Below are 12,221 nucleotides of genomic sequence, written 5' to 3' on the forward strand. Positions count from 1 at the left end.
TTCAGAATGCTAGATACACAAATTAAGGACCATTTATTTGCAAAGGTGACTGCAGAAATCATTTCAGTACAATCAAAAGGTTTTACAAAACAGAGAAAACACATTACAAAACACCCCAAGAGGTGAGCAAAATGGTGGGGAAGGGGCACAGAGCACCCAAGAACCAGCCTGACAAAGAGGTTCACCCTGCTGCTGTCTAGGGGGGGTTCCAAAGACTGGTTCTGAAGGGGGCCGCTGCATGGGGTGGGGTCAGGGAGGGGTGGGCCCAGTGCACAGCAATCCCAGCCTGGGAACCAGGAAGGATGGGGGAATAGTAAGAGGGGCAGAGGCCTTTGCCAATGTCCCAGCAGAAATAGTTATATATCAGCCTCTTTTACTCTTTGCTACAATAATACCAATACAGAAAGTCTTTAAAATGTAACACAACATTGATACCAAAAGAAAGCAAAGAGTTTCCAAAACAACAACACTTTTGTTTGAAATGACTTTTTGTTTTGTTTGTTTTGCATGGGTTTTTTTTTTTTATCTGTTTAGTGCCACGTAGCAAGCCAGTGTACAAAAATGTTACAGACAAGGGTAACAGCAAGAGACTAGGTTTTCCTGAGCACAACTGGGCTCGTTCTTCATAAACTAGAGGAAGGCTCATGCCCTCTCCCAGGCTCCCCACCTCAAAGAGAGTAGGGTGGTAACTGAGGAAGCCCCTTCCCAGGTTTGGGCCTTGCCAAGGAGCCTGCAGGAGTCCCTCCCACGTGCCTGCTCCCAGTTGACCAAAACCAACACCAGTGTCTTGTCCTACAGTGTTACACATGGCCCTTTTCCTCCCTCCTCTACCTCCTCTTCCATAGAAACCATCTAGAAACTCCTCTTCTAAAGAGGATAGATGGTGTTGGGTCACTGCCCACAAATCCAGAGTTTCTTTGGCAGAGGGAAGAGGGAAGGGACCTTTTGCCGCCTCCTGAGTACCTAGCTCATGCCCAGGGCATCTCCCAGCCCTGACTCCAGTGCACAGAGATCTGCTGACACTGTGCTATCTGTGAGGAGCTGTGCCCATGTCACAAAGCACTGAATCATCAATTGTCACACATATCAAAACCCTGATGGAGGCTACAGCAAAAGGGATGATCTGACGGCTAGACTGAGGTACTGTACATTAAAGTGTGCCAGCTGCCCCACTTCCCCAAGGGACCTGCACACAGCTTCTGTGAGGGCTACCAAGTGTCCAGAGAGACAGATATTTGGGGAGAGGGAGTTTGTGGCTTCAGAACCCCATGGTGCCCTCACAGGCTGACGAGGGGCACATCACTGACTTGCAGAGGAAGCTGGGCCAGATCTTTGGTGTATAAAACCAAACACTGTGGGTGGGGAGGACCCAAAGCAGACGTGATCAGCTCTCTGCTATTCAGAGTGGATGCTACAAGTTGGCCAGCTCAACAGACTGTTCTCCTTGGCTCAGATCCTTGACCAAGGCTACCTGGGGGACTGACAGAGCATTGGTCTCCCTCTCTAGGGCTGTCTGGTGTCTGTGGCCACTTCCACAAACTCTCTCACACACTGGCAGATGGCATCTGGAAACTGGGCCAGGGTGGTTGGGGAACAGCCTCAGCACTGACAGGAAAGCCCTGAGGAAGGATTGGGAAGCCAGGGCCCACTGATCCCTGGGTGTGCAAACCGCGGCTTCTCCCTCACTTCTGTACTACAGCCAACAGCTGTCTGTCTGTGGGACAGGTACCGGGCCACTCCCAAGGCAGGCTGTCTTGCCTCTGATCACATTGCCTCTCTCCGCTTGGGCCTGGCCCAAGGTAAGGGAGAAACACTGACCTGTTCTGATGCCTGCTGCTCCCCAACACTCCAAATATAGGCCAGGACTCCCTGTGGAGCCCATAGGTGGGGCCCATTATCTGTTCCTTTGACCTCCATGCTCATGGGCCAACCTGTCTCCTTGCTTCTCCCTTTTGCCTAACAGGTAAGAGGAAAGTGGCTTTCACTTTCTTCTTTCCTTCCAAGCACCAGAAAATGCATGCCAAAATGGGGTGCTGAGCTGTAGCCAGGGCAGAGGCAAACTTTTGGAGGTGTGCCAGTGTGGGGAAAGCCTGAGATGACTGCAAATCTGTGCCATGCCACAGAAAGAGGGAGGAAAAGAGGGCCTACCGCTATACCACTGTGGCATTCTGGGGCTAGTCCCCAGCTGAGACACAGAGATCCTCTGCCTATAGTGACTCCATGTTCTGGGTGGGGCCAGGCTAGGTCTCCCGGGGCTCCGCTCATAATCTCTTTCCACCCTCACCTTTTCTAAGGAGGTCAAGGGGCACCAAGACCTCACACATTTCCTCACTAGTTACTCCACTTAGAGCAGCTTCATAGTGGGCAGGGAGAATCCAGCTGCTCAAGAGGTCCCCCCTCTGGAGGGTGACCCTAGGGTGAGAGACACTAAGAAGAGTTTGCCTCAGTCCTCAAAGATGGCAGGAAATGAAGGTTATGCATCACAAGGGGCTCCAGAGCACTCCATGTTCTTCCCTGCTGCTGCTGTCTGTGCTCTTGGACTGATCACCTCAATGCCAGCAAGGCCTCTCCCAAGGGGTGGTCCCTCCTGGGCTTGCTTCCCTGGGTCTCAGCTTACTCAGAGACTCTCCTGCATGGCACTGCCTCCTGCAGGTCCATTTGCTAAAACCATGACCACCTCTGTCACTGAAGTTCAATCTAGGTCTAATACGACAAAGCTTAAAATACTGCTACTGGCCCAGGGCAATGGGGTTGTCTAGAGTGGTGAAGGGGAGGGGAGGCTTGCAGGAGCTTTTCTGTTCTTAAGCAGATCCGTTCCTAGTCAGAGTCAGCAAGGTCAGCAGCCCCGCGGCCACTGTCTCCCTTCCTGAGAACCACTACCACTGGAGACCTATCCCTTGACAGCTCCTTTTTGACCTAGACATGGGCTTTTGAGAAGGCAGGGCAGGAAATCCGTGACACGTCCTCCATTGAACAATTCAGCAGCGTCTGGCTGTACTGGAGAAACCTGGCCCCAGGGAAATCATGCTGGCAGGAGCTATAGCTTCCCAAACCAGGGCGTGACCACACCTGTAAGCCCCAGAAATGGATCCATAGGGCCATCCAGAAACAGGCCCTGATGCGAGGGTTCTCCCAATTCAAGCATCCAAAAACAAGCAAAATGAACAAGCAAAATAACCAAGAGCCCAACTGCCCAACTTCAACTCACTCTTCCTTGAAGCTGCCCAAGAGAGAGACACAGAAACAGAGAGAGAGAAAGAGAGAGAAAGAGAGAGAGAGAGAGAGAGAGAGAGAGAGAGAGAGAGAGAGAGAGAGAGAGAGAGAGAGAGAGAGAGGACAAGAACGAGTTGAAGGGGTACTCGAGATTTGGATGGTATCTATTATCAGCAAGAACGTGGAGAGTGATTCGAATCAGTTTTCTCAAGTTCCCACTTCCATGGATCGATTTCTTGATTCCTATGCTCACTTCTGATTGGGATGCGGGTCAGGTCTCAGCTGTCAGGGGCAGTCTGCACAGGGTCCTGCCTGGCTCTGTGTACAATTCCACCCTCTCTGCTGTGGACTCGCCATCACCACAATTCAAGAGGCCCCTCAGCAGAATCTTGCCCGGAGGCTGGTCGCATCCTCACCTCCCACCCCAGGCAGCATCCTGGAGGGAGTGGCAGGGTGGCTCCCTGCTTTGAGTCCCGGGACACCAGTGGGAAGAATCTGGCCAGTTCTATTTTGACCACTGTCTGGGAAATCCCTTGGCTCTGGGCTTGCCGCTGGTATAGATAAAAGGCCTGAGTCCCCTTCTGAAGGGGGCTGTGCTGGAGACAAAAGGGGATCCCAGCATGAGCATGGAGGTCCCTGGCAGTGGAGAAATGAAACACAACCTGATCTCACTGCTGTGATACTGCAAGAATTACTGCTTGTTGTTCCCTGCCTCTTCAACCGGCTATTGTTAAAGCACCAACAAGCAGAGCAAGGGAGCCGCTACTACCATCTCCCCGAGTAAGGCCACTCGGAGCAGGGAGACAGAGCCAAGGGGAGGAAGGTGGGAAGACCCAGGCCCACACCATGCCCCAGGCGCAAGGAGCTAACCTGGGGGGAGGAGCTGGGGAAGGAAGAGTGGAGGAAGAAAGGGACAGAGAGGAGGAAAAAAGAAATACACCAAACATCCTACTACCCTCTCCCATGATTTCATCAAGAACTGGGTGTTCTCCAAGTCAAGTCAGGACTTGCTTCCTTGGGGAGGAGAAAAAAAAAAAAAAAAAAAAAAAAAAAACAAGCACCTTCAGTCTATTTTCTTGGCTGGAAGCCGGAGCAAATCCAGCAGATATTTACACAAGGGCCCAGCCATGTATGAGAACAGGATGACCAGCTTCCCGTGGGTCATGGTCATGAGAGTCTGGTGTCCCGAGGCCCAGATGCGATACCAGGGGCCGTAGAATGGGTCTGAGATGGCCGGACACAGCATGTTGTTCAAATTCACTTCGGTGACCTGCAGGGACAAGGGAGGTAGAGTGAGCGTTCGCCATCCTTAGGCTTTCTCTGGCACATGCCAGTTCAGCCTTCTCTACCTAATGGGGGGCAGGCCAAGGAGGGATTGACCAATCCCCACCTGTTCATGAAGGGGTTTCCCTGCCCTGGGTTTTCTGAGGGAATCAAGGCCATAGCCCTCTAGAGGTGATGGGAAGGGATGTGCAGGAGAAAAGCCGTTCGGTGTTGCTCGGTCTTGCCTTCTAGTTGTGCCCAGAGCCTATTGCCATTCCTAAGAATCTGTTATGTGCCTAGTCCCTGGAGAGGTATTATGGGATAAAAAGAGCAGTTAACAGCATGGTCCCTGCCTCAATGTAACTGGCAATCAATCAAGTGGGGGCGATCGGTTTACTGCTTCTGACCTCAAACCAGACGGTGCCCACCAAGCTTTACACACCATGAGGAGGTCTGAGGAACGTACCGAATGGGATCTGAGTCCTCAGAGAAGATTTCACAAGGGAAGTGGCACCTGAATGGACTCATGAAAGATGGACAAGGGATAATGGTGACGAGTTGGGTGAGTGGAGCCTTCCTTGTAGGAGGCATGGCCCGAGCATGGTATGTATGGAGACATGAGCACACTGACACCTTGGAAAGGCAGGACGTCAGTGGGGAGCAGTGAGAGATAAGGAAGGAAAAGTGACTGATTCTACAAAAAGTATTGGGGACATCAGTTACACGCCCTCATCATGCAAGGTCGCACGAGGCTTCGCACAGCTAATGTTGCATAAATGCTGCCCACACCAAACCAGACATACCACTCCTGACCGGAGGATGGCCACGACACTGGGCTTCCAGAGCCCTTCAAGTCTGCTCATGCTAAAGACAAGTCCTTACCACCTCTCAGGGAGGTTAGGGATTTCGTACCAAGTCACAGAGAGGTGAACTCTGCCCTCAAGGGCGAAGTGACTCACTTAGAGCAGAGGCAGAATCAGGACTTGAACTTGGGTCTTCTGACCCCCATCCCAACCCTGAGCTCTTCCTAACGCACTTCGCCGCTAATAACCACCCTTGCAATATCGGCGATCTTGGGCTCTGGATAACTCGACTGCTGAGTCCAACCATTCTCCACACTCCAGGCAGTTCTGAACACCACAGAACGCCCTGGGGGTCCCCAACAACACGCTTTCACTGGCCACACACTTCAGGGCAAATAAAGCACCTGGGAGCAGGCCCAGAACAGACCCAATGTCAAAGACTTCCCCCAAGCCCAGGGGCCAGGGTTAGGGTCCTGACTCCCCTTGAGGTCCACAGCAAATCATTTCCCACTGTTTCCAACCCAAGTGGCCAGGAGTGAAGGGCATCCTTGCCTCCCCAGGGATGAAAAAACAGATATTACTGAAGGATTCAGAAAATTCTTTGGAGAGGCCAAGGCTGTGGATCATAAATCAGCAACCCAGACACAACAATCTGACATCCTGGCCTTTAGCATCTTGTATTTTCAAAACAAAATGATACACCAGCGCCAAGCAGGATTATCAAGATTTATGGAGAACTCCAAACAGAGGGGAGAGAAGGGGATTGAACCAAACTTACCAGGCCGAGGATCTGTAGAATGCTGAAGTGATAAAAGAACATGAGGCCAGTTGAGAGAAGAGCCCACCGGAAACTGCTGAGGGGCTCTGGGGTGTAAGCACCTGGAGGGAGATGGGAGAGGGTGAGAATGGGGAAACAGTGACCCACTTTTCCTCCTTTGCCACGAGGGCGTGGGTGCTAAGGTCACAGTGGCAGCCTGTTCATTGTCCCCTTCCACCCATCAGTGCCAGCTACTTCAGAGAGTCCTGCTGATTAGCTGGGTACTCATAACAGTCCTTTCCTGACCTTTGTTCTGCCACTCAATGCCGGGGCCATTATAAAGAGATGAGTTTTTATTATGAAAATAATATGTGCTCATTAAAGGTAATTTAGAATGCTAAAAAATAGGAAAAAGATAGAGGAAAAGAAGAAAAATGGCCCTGGAACTCTACTACCAGAATACAACCACTGCATACATGGTGTATCTCCTTGGTCATTTTCTCTATGCTTCATAATTTTTAAGTTAATATTTGGAACCACATACATGCACACACACACACACACATACATATATACACACACAGTACACACAGTACGTGTGTGTATATACATGTGTGTGTCTTTTATATATATATGTATATATGTGTGAAGTCTTCATTTCTATATTTATTTCCTTTTAGTTCTAAAAAGAAATATCATTGAGGAAAGGTATGATGTGGTAATTGAAAACGTTAACTTTAAAGCCTTTTTGTGTACAATGAATCAAAATAATAATAATAAAAAAAGACAGTCTCTGCCACTTACTGGCCATGTGATCCGGGAAAGTTGTTAAAACTCCCTGAAAACGCAGTGTACTTGCTTGTAAAATGGGGATAACAGTAGCCCCAGAATTTGGCACAACGTGAGTGTTCAATGAAATGTTAGATGCTGTCACTGTGATTCAAACAACTGGAGAACGAGCCCTGTCTAGTAGCGGTGCCACTGAAGAGCTATTGAACAACTTCTCTCCCCAGGAACTCCAAAAATAATATATTTCCCTTCTATTATTTCTGGGAATACGTCCCAGTAGGCTTGAACATATTCCAGAGTTTGCAGAGCAGGGGAATAGTTTATAGGATGTTGCAGGTGACACTCTGAATGGGGACTCACAGGGGTGTGGCTTGAGAATGAAAGGGACTTGGAGCCCCCCAAGGAAGTAGGGGTGACATCATATCCTGGAGTAGTATTTTCCCAAGTCATTCTTTTTAGCAACTGGTCCACTCATTCAACAGTTATTATGCACCTAGCACATTCTAAAAGGATAAATTCCTAGCAGCCTCAGACTCATGGTCAATAGTTATAAGGGAGTGGGGTTGGGGCTGGGTGGCTGAGGTCTGAGCCTCCTGGAAAGGGAAGATAAAACTCAGCCTGCAGGGTTGGGTGGAGCAAAGAATGCTTCTTGATATAGGGAGCATGGGAGCGGTCCTGAATTGGGCTTTCCAAAGCAGCAGCCTACGCCCAGTCAGAAAGAGCAAGGCAATTCAGAGAACCACAGTTAAGAGTTCAGTGGGAGAGTGGGACAAGGGCAGTGGGAAGACTCAGGCCGGCAGGGTTGAGCCACTTAGGACTATAGGAACCACACTGAAGGCTTTGGGCTTCATCCTGTGCAGCAGGGTCCTGAGCTCAGAGGTCTTAAGTCTCAGGCAAGTAACGGGAAGGAGTGTGACTGAGGTGTAAGAGACACCAAGGGATGCTAGAGACTGGCGAACTGGAAAGCCCACACCCCTTTGCTCCACCAATCCCTGCCCTGCAAGGATATGGGCCCCTTTCAACTTTTATAAGAGAGGCCAGAAATATGAAACTTTATGTGGAACTTCCTGATTTTTAAATGTTGGCAACTAATTCGAAATGTGTTAAGAATGCCTGATGATGGATCAAACAAAACATGTCCTATGGACAGATTTCAGCTCCTGGGTGGCCAGTCTTAAGCTCCACTGTACAGTCACTGAAAGCAGACAGCTCTGAGGCAGGAACGGGCTAGGAACACACATGTGCTTAAGAAAGATCGCCCTTGTCAGTGTGCAGGGGACACTGCAGCAGAGAGTGGAGATGGGGAGATTAGCAAGGAAATTGCAGAGAGAACTGGAGACTTTTGAAGGTAAGAGCAGTGGGGTTAGAGAAGGAAAAACGGAGGAAAACATTACTAGGATGTGGTAGAATACTGGATGTGTATTTGGGGCTGGTGCAGGGAAGGGAAAGGAAGGACCACGGAGACTCTTGGGGTTCTAGCTTGGGCATCAGTGGGGTGAAGATGTCATTTTAGTGTGATGGAGTAGGGGAAACGGCAGATGGGTGCAGGGGGTAAGGAAATGAGGTCTATTTTAGACACACTGAAATTGCAGTATCTGTAGAATGTACGGGTATAAATGTCCCTCCAGTGGCTAAATGCACTCTAGGGTGTACAGGCTGATAAGCAATGGTGTCAGTACCGGAGCCCAGCCAGTGGAGGTTTTCAAATTCCGGCTCCATCATGTATCAGCTTTAGGGTCTTAGGCAAGTCCTGATACCCACTGAAGTTAGTTTTACTCATCAACAAAATGGAACAGCAGTACTGCCTTATTCACACACAAGGTTGTTGGATAGATGAAAAAAGAATGCCATGCCATAATTATAGGACTGTAGTTGGGATTTAACGAATGCTGGTGGTTTTTATTTTAGGAGTCACAAAGTCAGTGAAGAGGATGGGGTGAATATCCACATGTAGGAAGAAGGCCAGAGACACACTGCTAAGGAATACCATGTAAGGTGGAAGAGGAAGGAAGGAGATGGGGTGACGAAAGCCAGGGGTCTCCTGTGGGAGAAGCTCAGCCTTGCTCTAGGAACAAGACACAAGCTCATGATACAACTGAGTCAAAAGACCCTTTGAGAATATAGTTATCATCTCTCCATCTTGCAGATGAAAAAACTGAGGCTAGGAGATGGGCAGTGACACAACCCAGGTTACTATGGCAAAGGCCTGGGGAAACCGAGCCCCAGACACTGCCAAGGGACTTGCTCACTGCTCGGTGAGCCTGTTGCTGCTGGCATAGGCCTCCGCACACCACGCTGGACCATCTCTTTCCTTGTTCGCCTCCCCTCTAACTGAGCATAGCTCAGGCTCGGTTACAACATCAGATTCATGTGTGTGCCCTTAGAATCTGGCACAGCTTGGCTTGTGAAAATGCAGCGATCTGCTTGGGGTGTGTGCACTTGTCTGCCTGCTCAGTGAGAGTGAAATGGGTACCATGTCGTTGCCTGGCTGCTGGGGCATGCAGGGGTGCAGGGGACCTAGAGGACTGACAGGTGTCCAGGCAGCCATGCATCCCACTGCTAGAGCCTCCAGCCATTGCTCCCCAGGTGTCCCTTCCCTCCAGCCTCTGTCTGGCTTCTCCTAGTGGCAGCTGGGACAGGCCTTCTGTGCCAGTTGGTTGGCTACAGGAGAGGCCCTGAGTGTGTGTGGTGTGGGGTGAGGGTGAGAGGGGGTGTCCTCATCCAGGAGAGAGCTCAGCAGCCACGGTCCTGAGGAAGCCTGGGACCAGGCCTCAGGCACTCAGTGGTCCACCCCTCATTGTGCTCCTGCCCTGCCTCACAGCAGCTCTAGACCATACCATGCTATGGGGGAAAGGAATACAGATACTACCAAGGGACGTGCTTCCCAGTACTTTCACTGTCCTTTGTCCAAAGTTCCACTCTAGCACCATTCCTTCTGTGTCACATAATCTGCCCTCCACCAGACAGAGAGTATGCTAAGCAAGGGGCTATTTCTGAATCTCCTCTTTACCTCCAGCATCTGATACACAGGAGGCACTCAAAATGTCTGTGTGGGCAAATGAATAACAGACTTTTAGGAGAATCATAAAAGTGTAACCCTTTGGCTCAATGCCACTTATTACTTCAAGGACCACCGCTGAGTGCCTAAAGGGCCCAATGAACCATCCTTATTTCCCCAAAGATAGTTATACCTGCACTATCCACAATACTGAGAAACCGGAAACAAACCAAAGGTGGGAGATGAGTTAGGTAAACTATGGTATCTCAATGTTGTGCAACAGTCCACTGCCATTCAAACAATAGTCAAACTATGTACCTGTGTGAAGAGATCAGTCTGTGACTAATAACACCAAGTATAAATGACAGAACATCAAGGAGCTTAAAACCAAAGGCCATAGGTTCAGATAGTCTTGTGTAGTATGGTCACCTATCTATGGAGGTGACCTTGAGTAAATCACACTGCCCCTTTAAACTCCTTCTCCTCCATGCAGAGCAGAGGTAGCATCCAACTCTTAGGGATGATGAGTGGAATAAGCAAAATGGAAAAGTATGTAAGGTAGCTAGCCCAGCATACAAATGGCAGCTGCTATGTGTACCATGATGACCACAGCCATCCAAAATCTCGTGAAAGCCTGGAAGAGGATGGGGAATGTTGTGAAGAAATGGCTTCCAATGAAGGGGTCTTTGATTACATTTTCCCTTGCCCTTTCACTATTGTGGTATTATTGGTTCTTTTCATTGCAAAGATGATCAAATATTCATTTTTTTTGAAAAATAGAAAGAAAGAAAGAAAGAAAGAAAGAAAGAAAGAAAGAAAGAAAGAAAGAAAGAAAGAAAGAAAGAAAGAAAGAAAGGGAAAGGAAGAAAGGAAAAAAGGAAGAAAGGAAGAAAGAAAGAAACTAACTCATCCTGAGCACATATGACGCAATCTCTGTGGATATAAGAAAACTGTATGCAAACCCACATCATTCTCCTCGCTGTGTACCTGGATGTGACCCCTGGGATAATCCCAGTGAAAAATCAGTATTGCTTGTAAAGGAAAATAGAAACTTGAACACTCTCAGAAAAATTAAATACATAAAACTTTTTTTTTCTACTTCAGGAAAAGATGTGACATTTTCTGTTAGCATCTTCTATCCCAGGAGAATAGAAGTACGTCATCTCTAAAAGGTAGGGGGAAACCAAGATAATTGCTTTTTCTAAAATCGATTTCTGCCAGAAGGAAGCTTTATGAGTACTGGGAACCAAGGCAATTGTACCACCAGCAGCAAAGACTGGTTCCCAGGGGCCTCCCCAGGGACCTTTCTCTCATCCTACAATCTTACCCAGGAGGGGCTTACACCAAGGAGATGAGAATGGGTAGGGTGGCATCCCATTCTATAATATTCTTGCTTTCTTCCACTCACTCATTCGTCCATGCTGCCCAGTCCTTCAACATCTGTGACGGTCTGGGGCTCCATGGCAGGCAGTGGGGAGAGTCAAAGAGACCCTGCCCTTGAGCACCGCCCTACAGTTCACAAATGAAGGATGACTGGGTGTGATAGGGTAAGCGCAAGAAGTAAGGTGACACTGAGGAAGGGCAGCTGGACAAGGTGACACTTGAGGTGAGTTTTAAAGAACAAGATGGGGATAGGGCTTGAAGGAAGGGACAGTCCAGGCAGAGGATAGCCTGAGAAAAGGAGTGGAGATGGCAAATGGTGTGCTGTTTGTATATAATTATGTACATTTCTGTGATACTAGAAAACAGCCTTCATTGAGAGGGGCCATGTGGCAGGAGATGAAGCTGGAGAGACAGGCAAATGGGGCCTGGTCAAGAAGACCCTTGTTTGCCATGGTGGGGAACTTGACCTTTCTCCCACACATGAAAAGCCACAGGAAGGGTTTCAACAGGAGAGTGAAAAGGTCAGATTTCTGTTTCAGCTAGCTGGGCTGCTCCATAGCAATGTGGACGACAGACTAGAGGGAGACAGGACTGAAAACAGGGCCAGACGCTGCTGTAGTGACACAGATGACTTGGAAATTTGCCAGACATGAAGGAGACATTGAGGGTGACTTCCAGACCTATGACTTCAGGAACTAAGGGGTGTTAATTTAGGGGAGAAATGCTGTCACTGAGTGCCTGTTGGCTAGTCCAGTGGGTGTCTCCCAAGTAGTCCAGTACTTGGACTCAGGAGACAGGGAGGGCCTGCAAACAGAGCTTGGAGTGTGGAGAGCATAAATGAAGAAGAGTCCCCAAACTGAGATTATAGGACCAAAGACGGGGCCTGGAAAACAGCAAGAATTTAGGTACCGAGCAGGAGGAGGAGGATTCATGAAATGACAAAACGGAAGAGGCAGTCATAGAACTAGGAAAGGGCTGTCGTGGAAGTTGAGAGAACTTTGTTTCAAGGAGGAAA

General features: G+C 49.0%; 1 protein-coding gene across 7 annotated transcripts in view; it reads right to left on the reverse strand.

Moving 5' to 3' along the window:
• The window catches only part of TMEM164 (transmembrane protein 164), a 164,567-nt gene continuing 152,346 nt past the window's right edge, over positions 1-12,221 (reverse strand). For all 7 annotated transcript variants that reach the window (XM_079124870.1, XM_079124869.1, XM_079124865.1 and 4 more), the window contains 2 exons: positions 6,058-6,158; positions 1-4,483 (listed from right to left, as the gene is read on the reverse strand). In XM_079124870.1, the coding sequence (XP_078980996.1) occupies positions 4,277-4,483; positions 6,058-6,158 (308 nt within the window). In that variant the 3' untranslated portion in view covers positions 1-4,276. The remainder of the gene's footprint in view (positions 4,484-6,057; positions 6,159-12,221) is intronic.

The sequence above is a fragment of the Sciurus vulgaris genome, assembly GCF_902686455.1.
Source record: "Sciurus vulgaris genome assembly, chromosome: X".
Lineage (NCBI taxonomy): Eukaryota > Metazoa > Chordata > Mammalia > Rodentia > Sciuridae > Sciurus > Sciurus vulgaris.